Consider the following 11,001-nt stretch of genomic DNA (forward strand, 5'->3'; position numbering starts at 1 on the left):
TTCATTACCCTAACTAGGTAACAACATCAGTGCTGGTAAGGAGTGCTGTTTGCTGTCAGTTTATATTCTGGTGACTTGTTTGTCTGTGTGGATGGGGGCTGTTTTAGAGATGCTTTGGTTGGGCTGATTACTGATGGCTCTTTGGCAGTTCCTTGATTGGGATATTGCTTATTTAATTGTTGGCCTGAAGTTAACCTTGGAGTTAATCTATATAATTATATTTGTGTCTAGATTGAATATGAACACAGAGCTCCTGAATGCCGTCTGGGTTTAAAAGAAGGTCGTCCATTCTCAGGGGTCACTGCGTGCCTGGATTTTTGTGCTCATGCTCATAGAGACCTGCACAATATGCAGAATGGTAGTACATTGGTAAGTCAGTGGTTCACCAAGCCATTACTCATGCACAACAAACTTCTTACTTTTCATAATCTCTATTTCTGTTAAACTGGCACATGATGGCTACCAAGGAAAATTGTGAAATTTTGCATCATTATGAATGCAAATCCTCTAGGCCAGGGGTGTCAAATTCAAGGTCCGGGAGCCAGATCCGGTCTGTGGGGTGCTTAGATCTGGCCCACAGGGCTCTTCTAGAAACAGCGAAGGACCGGCCCACAGGGTCTCTGCATGTGGCCCTCCCAAGCTCCATTTTCCCTGACAGAGGGTTGCAGGAGGGTGTCCCAGCCAAAAACGGAGCTTAGGAGCCTGTTTTCACAGGCAGAGCACTTGGGTCACCACAGGCACCCCCTGACACATATGCTGGGGTGCTAGCCATGCCCCCCCCCCCAAGGTCAAACACAACATTGATGTGGCCTCAATGAAATCAAGTTTGACACCTCTGCTCTAGGCCTTTAGTTTTTTTTAAAAAAATGAGATTCTCAAGGTTAATTCTTAAATTCCTTGTTCTTGTTTGCCTTCTTGTTCTTTTTTTTTAGCATAGTGAAATAAAGTAATGCTTGGAAACTTTAAAATATATAGTTTTGATTGCCTTGTGTATTGAACAAACTGTTTTAGAAATGTAAGCCTCAATGTATGCCTTGGAGTCCACAGAAATTTTGCTGTAAAGTTAGTGCATTTTTTTCAGACTTACAAGATTTTTCAGACTTACAAGATAAGCCCTTTGAAAGAAGTTCCATGAGCTCATAAAAGATATGTTCTCTACAGTCATGTGTTCATCCCATTTCTGATACACCCCTTTGGAGATCCAGCCTGAGTAGCAGTTAAGGCATCAGATTTGAAACTGGGAGAATGTGAGTTGTAGTTTCATTTTAGGCACAAAGCCAGATCAGTGATCCTTGGCTAATCACTTTCAGCCTAGAAAGGAGGCAATGGCAAGACACTTCTGAAAAATCTTGTTAAGAAAACTGCAGGAACTTATTTAGGCAATCTCCAAAATACATGCTTGGACGGAAGAAAATAAGAGTCTGTTTTATCTGTTGTCTTTCCTTCTCCTTTCCCCCTCAACGTTGCCACGCTTGATCCTGTTTTGCTAATTCATCATCTCTTTACATCTCATGCCTAGAATTTGTGACTTGCTGTTTGCTGATGATTGCCTCAAGAGACCAATCAAGATCTATTTTCTCAAGAGTTGATTTGTTCTTCTTACCATCTCCAAATCCACAATCCAAAGGATTTTTCTTCCTGTTTCTTCCTATTCATCTTTCAGAGTCATACATTATATTAGACCTATTCTCATCTTTGTTGTCATGCATACAGTCTTATCATTCATAACCATGTCTAAATGTGTAATTGCCTTCCTCCTTAGGATTAATATCCTCTTTACTTCTTCACTGCACTGTACATCTCTATCTATTCTTGAACCCAAGAAAACAAAACTATCTACCATCTTCACTTCTTCACCATCAACTGTAAGTTCACTTAGCATTCTGGTTAACACTATTTTTGCTTTTCCAATATTTAACATTAACTCAGATATTTCACTTTCTACTTTTTGTTTCATAATGGACTCTTCCCCATCTTTCTTACTTGGGCTGATAAAGTGCTATCATCTGTATGTCTCAAGTAGTTTTTATCACCAATTTTTATTCCAGCAGACATAAGACATAAGACATAAGAATTTATTTGTCATTACACTCGCAAGCGGGTGCAACGAAATGAGGTGCTCTTCCACAAGTAAAACTGGACAAACACCACTAAAAAAGAAAAAAAAATTAAACTAAACACAACTAACCATACAATAATCTCTATACAATTTAAAAATGTAAATACCCCACTACTCTCAGCCATTAGACTCCACAAAAATCTTATGACATATATTCTCATCTTTTTTCTATATTATTCAGCACCTTTTTTTTGTCCTAATTTTTTCAGCAATCATCCTTTTATATACATATTTCCTTTTTCTCTTCTACTCTACTCATCTTCTGATATATTAAGTACACATCATACTTTCTTTTCCTAAAGTCATTCTACTTTCACTTTAATTTCATGTCTTCTTTTTCTTCCATACCTATTTGTCCTATTATCTATTCTTGATATTGTCAACATTTGGGTTCATCCCACATTTAGAACTTTTTATCAGTCTTATATCCTTTTCTTACTCAATTTTTAATCATAAACAATAGCCTCAATGACCATTTTAGATTTACATTCATTTCTCTACGTCTTTAAAAGCTCATACTCACCAAATATACACTATTATTTATTTCTGAGTCCCTGAATCACCCATATTTTTTTCTATACTTTCTTATCTTATACTATCCATTTATTCCTCACCAATTTCTTCTGGATTCTATTTATCCAAAATGTTGCATCCCCCCCCCCCCAAAAAAAAACCCCATAATTGATTCTTCCACTACTATCATTTGTTGTCACCAATCTATAGATTCATATTTCCATATACACAACAATCTAGATGAATTATATTTTGAAACAAATTTTGTTCTTTCAATCCTAGTTAAGTCTATGGCTTCCTTTGTCTGCATATATAACTTTGACCCACAAAATCAAACTTTCTTCTTTCAGATCAATTACATTCTCCCTTTTTTCACAGATTTATAGACACGCAATATAACTATGCCAGAGTTATTATTTGTTGGGATAATAGATTCTTCACTGCCATTTGGTCCTTAATTAAAACTTCCACATAACACTTTTAGTTAAATAAAGAATGTGTAGTCAAGGTTATTTTGTCCCAAAGGTGCTTTTTCAGAAGGCAACTGGACTTACTTACTTTTTTCTTTTGAAGAGGTTTTGTTTCTCATCCAAGAAGTTTCTTCAGCTCTGACAGAATAGTGGGCAATTGAAGGATTTATATTCCTTGCAGACAGATGGTCATTTGCATCCCTAGAAGATCATTGAAGCACTTGGAGGTTTATCTGTGTCCTCAGATCACTACCTCAGACAGGTAGTGATCCTGGTTCCTGTAGTCTGCAATTTTTTCCTCTGGAAATCCATGCCCACTCCCACACTATTCAAAGGGTGTTCATCCCAAATTGTATAGCTAAAAAAGTCTGTAGAGATTCTTAGTCATCCAGGTCATGACTGAAAAAGCACCTTTGGGACAGCCATGACCTGGATGACTGAGAATCTCTACAGACTTCAAGGTTATTTTAGTCATATGTATTTCTTGTACACAGTGGCTCAGTGGGTAAGATGCTGAGCTTGTCAATCGAAAGGTTGGCAGTTCAGTGGTTCAAATCCCTAGCACCGCATAACAGAGTGAGCTCCCATTACTTATCCCAGCTTCTGCCAACCTAGCAGTTTGAAAGCATGTAAAAATGCAAGAAGAAAAATAGGGGCCATTTTGGTGGGAAACGCCTTTGGCGTTTAGTCATGCCGTCCACATGACCACGGAGATGTCTTCGGACAATGCTGGCTCTTCTGCTTTGAAATGGAGATGAGCACCGCCCCCTAGAGTAGGGAACGACTAGCACATATGTGCGAGGGGACTTTTACCTTTACCTATTTCTTGTACAGCATTCTCTACTAATGGTAATGGATAGAATTAATCAGTTTTGGCCAATACGTGATTAGTACAACTGAAACCCTTTTGTAACCCAAGCCTGCTCATTCCACTACATGCAAACTACAATCTCTAATGTAGGGACTGCTTTATGAGCCAGCATATTATTATATGTATTAGATCAGCATTTAAGACATTTTGTATTTGATACAGATTTTTTAGTGCCTTCTATCGTTGTGTTTGTAGTAAACACAAATTTAATTAAGTATTAATAAGGCCCATTCTGATCCACAAATTTCACATTTCTAAAATATCCAATTAGATATGCTTAAATTCCACTTAGGCAATTCTGCAATATTTCCTCACTTTATGCTTCTTTTGTTATATATTTCATTCTAAAAAGTCATTCTAAAAAAGAGTAACTCAGTACCAGCACTTGAGATAAACAGACTTCCTTGGTATGGCCATGTTGTCATTTCTAAACCTATTCATGAAACTTTATTCTTCCCATTAAGAAATTCTTCTGACGTGACTATTTCATTATATGGTATCCAAATTTTTCTCAAAAGTCATACCGAAGTGGTTTGCAATTTTCTTCTTTCAGCTTTGTTTTAGATGGGCTGGCAGAAGAGAGCTGAGAAATCCCTTCATTTGCTAAGGTGAAATTAGTCATTTCCCAAGGCAATGTAAAAGGAATACAATACTGATTTCTTGAGCGTGAGTGCCAATGAAGTTTGGTTACTAGATATATTCCCAAAGTGCTACTTCTAGATTGATCAACAAATCTGAAATACTGCAATCAATCATTCCCTTATTGATTGACATATTTTAACTTTTGTTTTGTATTAACAGAAGTTTAATAGGATTAAATCAAAAAGACAATTCCTTCTTCAGCAATGATTAGCAACCTTGTATGCTGGTGCGAATGTGTATGTGAAGAAGTAAACCTCATGTAAAAAAAATTTTTCAATCTTAACATATGTGGACTTATCAATATTTTATCTTCATTCAAGTATCATATAAAAATAAAGGTGGACACAACTGAACAAAAACATGAAAATTTGACTTTATTATTTATTAAATTTATTATTTGCAATTATTTATTCAACAAAAAGATAATGCCATTTACTTCTGCAGAAGAACTAAGTTGGCTCTAACACCTGATATTTGGAAGAAACAACCCCAAGTTGCAGGTTTTTTTTAATAAATGACAAATTTATGACATCAACTGGGGAAGGGATTTCTGTTTCTCCATGCACAAATGTTCCATTGTGCAATATTTGAGGGACTACTTGCATGTACATCCCATTTCAAATCACCTCACAGCATATTAATGGAATTTAAATCTGGGCCTTGGCTTGCCCATACCAGAACACTCAATTTCTCTTCTTTTCAGCCATTCCTTGTGGATTTACTCACCAATATTTTCCCAAACCTGTGTCATTAGTTCATGGATTTCATCACTGGAACTTTTATTTCTCAGGAATATTAGGTGCTCCAAACATAAAAAAGATGCCAAAGCCTTCATTTTGTACAAACATACATAATATACAAATAGTAGTGAATACAGGAATAAAGATGTTGACAAAATGGAGTCCATGGTGCTCCTAGGTGGCACTCACTGGCCTCTAAATGTTTTGGGGTTTTTTTTAAAGGAGAAAAGTAATGAAAATGATGGAATGTTCTAGAGCAGGGGTCTCCAACCTTGTCCACTTTAAGACCTGTGGACTTAAACTCTCAGAATTCTGGAAATGTAAGTCCACAAGTCTTAAAGTGGCCAAGGTTGGAGACCCTGTTCTAGAGAACAAATCCCACAAACATTTTTGCATGGTCTAGATTATTTTAAATTGTTATATTTTTAAAGTGTGGTTTTTTTGTTTTTTTTAATGGGTTACTGACTCCTGGGGAAACTATTGAAAAATAGAATATTTGTGGTTAAAAATAATTCATGTTTAATTTAGTTTGACAAGTTGCCTCTCAGGAAAAATTAGCAGTGTGGCTTTAAGGTCATGATCATAATTGTTTGCAGGCCAAGTTCAACCTTGCTTCATTTGTCGGCCCAAATGTGTCTTCCATCATATTATTTTAACAGGTCTGCACACTAACTAGAGAAGACAATCGTGAAATTGGCCAAACACCAGAAGATGAACAATTGCACGTGTTACCCTTGTATAAAATATCCAATGTAGATGAGTTTGGAAGCACAGAAGGTCAGGAAGAAAAAAAGCGAAATGGTAGCATCCAGGTTCTTAGTTCTTTTCGACGAAAAGTAAGGATGCTGGCTGAACCTGTGAAAACCTGTCGGCAAAAAAAGTTGGAAGCCAAGAAAGCAGCAACAGAGAAATTGGTCTCCATGGAGAATGGGTCTAACAAACATGAGAGAGAAAAACCAGTCTCAGCACGTCAAAAGCAGATCAATGCAGAAGCATCAGCTCATGGCAAGCAATTAGCAGGTACATTTTTAGTAGGCATTAGCTATGATTTCAGCTCTGTCACATGAACCATATGGGCTATTTGTACTTTGAACATGAGACATATGGGACAGGATCACATTGAAATAAAATTGTATGAAAATAGCATATGTCTTAGCACAGAGGTCTCCAAACTGGGCAACTTTAAAGACTTGTGGACTTCAACTCCCAGTATTCCTCAGCCAGTAAATCTACGAAAGTAGAAATCCTTCCGGGATATATGTTGGAACTGATACTTTTAAACTTTTACATGATTCATTTAAATAAGCACTGAGGTAGTCAAGTTTGCTGAACCACTTGAGGTTTTTTAAAAAGTGAGCTGGTTGTTTCTTCCTTACAGCAGGAATTTGATCTCAACAATAATTAGAGAAAGAAATTAGAAGATTTATATCTAAAACAGAAAGGAGATCTATTTACAGGGAAAGCGTATCACCTACATCCTACCAAAAGGAGAATCCATATTTCCTCCATGATTGGAAAACATGGCTGAAAGAGAGAAAGAACTCCTTAGATCAGCAATCATTTTAGGTATAGGATACGTAAAAGACAAAGAAGGGACAGAAAGCAAATTCTTAACTTTCTTTCTGCACCGCATCCCTTCTATATTCAATAAATAGATCATGAGATGCTGAGGAATTAAGCCTTCCAACAAAGTGTCTATAAAGAGCTTAAGAAGGATATCCTTTGGGTGAACAAACACTTGACAAATGTAGTTTAAATGGGTGCCAAATGATGCACATTTGACCAAAACCTTACAGTATATATACTGACAGGGTCCAAACTAATCAAGAAAAAAGATTTTGGTATCAGTCTTGATAGCTGAATGAAGATGTTGACACAATATGTAGCCGCTTTTGGGGGGGAAATTATGCTGGGGATTATCATGAAAATGACTGAAGATAAGACTGACAGCCAACCACATCATACACTTATAAATTTCTCATTCATAATTGAAAAAGTATATAATATTTGTGGGGAGATATACAGAAGGGGGCAATCAAAACCATCAAGGTACTCAAAGAACCTTTTTATAAGAAAAGACTAGAATATTTGAAACCCTTTTATTGGGACAAAAGGTTATTGAAAGGGGACGTCAGTATGTATAAATTATATACGGCAGGGATCCCCAACCTTTTCGACGCGCGGCCCGGTTCCGACATCAGCTGGGCGCGCGGCCCGGTACCGGCGTCAACTGGGCGCTGCCATCTTTTTATGACGAAAAGGCGCTTCCGGTGGCGTCACCGGAGCGCTGTTCCATAAAAAGATGGCGGCGCCAGCGCTTCTGGTGAGCTTTTTCGGGTAGAAATGGCTTTCTACCCGGAAAAGCTCACCGAAGCGCTGGCGCCGCCATCTTTTATGAAAACAGCGCTTCGGTGAGCTTTCTACCCGGAAAAGCTCACCAGAAGCGCTTTTTACCAAAAAGATGGCGGCGCCCAGCAACCAGCGGCCCGGTAAGGCTTGTTCCGCTGACCCGGTACCGGTCCGCATGGACCGGCGGTTGGGGACCCTGATATACGGCACTGAGAAAGTAGAAAAGGAGTTTTTTTATTTTGGTTTTTTTAAATTTTCACAAAACTCAACTAGTATAGCTGAGTGGCATGGGATTTACAATTTAAAAGAATGCTTTTTAGTAGTTAACCATTCAGAATTCATTAGGCATAGTGGTGACTGATCATTGGATGCCTTTTAAAGATAAAAATAGAAATGTTCAATACTTGGAACAAAATGTACAAAGGTGCTTCAGATTTGGTATTTGGTACCTTCAGAAGCTTAAAGGGGTCAAATGTTTACCTGGGCTCTTAGAGCACCAAGTAGTTGTGCAGGCTCCAGAAAACATGTGGCTGAGTTAAAGAAGTAACAAGGGAGTGCAAAAGTTTGATTGCACCTCATTACTACTTCATTATACTTCCTTAGATACTTTCTCTGAGCCTGCTTGACTATAAACCCAAGGAAAGAGAGGTCGTCTTTAAGAAATTGCCAACAGGTACAAGGAGAATACTCATGCCAGATTTGAAGCACCTTTGCTTACATCAGAATTCAAATATTACACAACTCTAGAAGGGCTTTGAATACATATTTCAGATGAGTATCCGTGTTAGTTTTCACACCTGCTTCCAAGCCCTCCTAAGATATCTGGGAAACAAAATAGTAGCAACGTTTTGGCCTTGGCCTAATTCATCAAGGATATTTTTATTTTCAGAGAAGAAAGATGCCTGTAACATTCATATTTGATCTAATTTCCCATATCTTGTATTTGTGGCTTAATTCAATTGTACAATTGTACAAACCTCTTCCATGAAAACTAGAATGGGCAACATCTTTCCATAATTGAATTAATTCTATACAAACGATAAATGTTTTTTTTTCCCTTCTCTTTCTTGTGCACAGATCTTTTGCATCTTTCAGGACCAGCTGTGTCACAACAGCAATTTTACCAACATCCATGCCAGAGTCTCCCTTCTACACCTCAATCAAACCATGGCAATTTATACTCTGCTTCTGATCCTACCAATCTCTATATGAGTCTGTCTAATCCGACTAATTCCTATTCAAACTCTACACATCCTTCCAATCCTTATGGAGGATCCAATCCAATGAATATCTACCAAACGTCATCACAACCTGCAGGAACTTATTTGAATTCTTCCAGTCTCATAAATCCCTATTCTATTCATTTAGGTCAAAATAACCAGTACCCTCATTATCCATGCAATGGAAGCTTATCAATAGACAATTGTTCTTATTACAATTCCTATTCTGCTCAGACTCAGCATATGGACTTGTTTAGGTATCAGAGCCAAGATTCTCTGTCTAAACTAAGTCTACCTCCAATACATACATTGTATCAGCACAGGATTGCAAATAATCAGAACTTTGGGCACAGGTACTTGAATTATGGAAGCCAAAATGTGCCAGTAGATGCTTTCAACAAATGCACCTTTAGACCAAATGTTCATCATGTAGGTTCTTTCCCATCTTACTCCCAGCACGAGACTGATAACCCTTTTATAGACATCACCTCCAGGTTGAAATCAAATCTGAATAATCCAGGTGTGGACTTCATGAATAAAAATGGTGATCATCTGTATCCCTCAGCACACCTTTCCCACGACTATCATAGCATGTTCAATGGCTCTTCTCATTCACTCCATCTCCAGAACAAGAATAGTCAGGCAGCTAATGGACTGTCAAACCTCTTTCCAGATTTTAACCATGATAGAACTGCTTCTGAAGTTGGTGCAAATAAAACAGAGGTGCTCAATGCAGAGGACCCTGAGGATATCTGGTCAGACAATGAGCAAAGTTTTCTGGATCCTGAAATAGGTGGTGTTGCAGTAGCTCCATCCCATGGATCGATCCTCATAGAGTGTGCTAAACGTGAACTCCATGCTACAACCCCATTGAAAAATCCTAACAGGAATCACCCTACAAGGATATCGCTTGTCTTCTACCAACACAAAAGTATGAATGAGCCAAAGCATGGTCTGGCTTTGTGGGAGGCAAAAATGGCTGAGAAGGCAAGAGAAAAAGAGGACTGTGAGAAGTATGGTCCAGAGTATGTGCCTCAGAAAGTACATGGCAAAAAAGTAAAACGGGAGCCTGCTGAATTAAATGAGAACCTGGAACCAACATATTTTAGATTTATCAGGTCCCTTGCACAAAGGACGATGTCTCTTACCACAAATTCCACAGTAACCACATCTCCATATGCCTTTACACGGGTTACAGGGCCTTATAACAGATATATATAAAAGTCACTTTTGTTTGTTACCTCATCTTTTTAAAAAGAGTTAGCAATTATTCCTTAGATTAGATAGAGTCACAGCAAGATACAGTATTTTTCTTTTTCACTTGTCATTGAGGAAATCTTCTCCATCCCAGCAAAATAAGTAATTTTACCACTGCATATATTTGGAGAGCTGTCACAAGTAACAATTCGAAACTAAAACCAAAGTATCCTATGCAAAATTAAGAAGACATAACAACCAACTAGGACTGAAATACTGCTATTACTACTGGTAAAAAGAATGACCATAATTTTAAAATTGTACATCTATAACCATTTTGCTCAAGAGCAGATAACACAAGAGAGTGTTTTTGTTTTCTAATGGTGAAAAAACTGCAGTATTTCTTCTGCAGAAAATGGAAGATTCTGCTAGGTGCTCAATTGATGGTATACTGAAATGCTAACTGGAAATGTAGCTTTTTAGCATGGAATTTGGTTTGTTTTTTGTTTTGTTTTCGCTATGATTTTAATATAAATTGATATTAATCAGGATAGCTACATTTATAACAACAGCACTGAATTTATTTTGGCTATTCTAAAACATGGTGCTATATACAAAAATGGTGTCTACTGCAGCATTTAGACAAGTTTTAATGTCTTTTATTAGCACTAGATAGGATAAAAGCAGATCCTGCTCTCTTTAATCCATTAACAAAACCTTTACATTGATGTTGACCATCCAGTTAACCTGATATTTTTGTAAAAATCAGCTACAACTTATTGTTTAAAGCATGGGTGTCCAACCCATAGGCTATGGGTTGGACACACTTATTTTAAAGCATGGAAATCTGGATGAAACAAGGGCAAGATCCAACAAAGCT

At 37.5% G+C, this 11,001-nt stretch overlaps 1 protein-coding gene across 1 annotated transcript in view; it reads left to right on the top strand.

The window, feature by feature from the left end:
* The window catches only part of TET2 (tet methylcytosine dioxygenase 2), a 77,611-nt gene extending 67,322 nt beyond the window's left edge, over positions 1–10,289 (top strand). Inside the window, exons 8-10 of the mRNA XM_026668647.2 lie at positions 232–369; positions 6,015–6,375; positions 8,782–10,289. Coding sequence (XP_026524432.2) covers positions 232–369; positions 6,015–6,375; positions 8,782–10,145 — 1,863 coding nt within the window. The 3' untranslated portion in view covers positions 10,146–10,289. The remainder of the gene's footprint in view (positions 1–231; positions 370–6,014; positions 6,376–8,781) is intronic.
* The last annotated feature ends 712 nt before the right edge of the window (positions 10,290–11,001 follow it).

The sequence above is a fragment of the Notechis scutatus genome, chromosome 4 (genome assembly GCF_049901735.1).
Source record: "Notechis scutatus isolate UNSWTSFEM ecotype Mainland chromosome 4, rNotScu1.2, whole genome shotgun sequence".
Taxonomy (NCBI): domain Eukaryota; kingdom Metazoa; phylum Chordata; class Lepidosauria; order Squamata; family Elapidae; genus Notechis; species Notechis scutatus.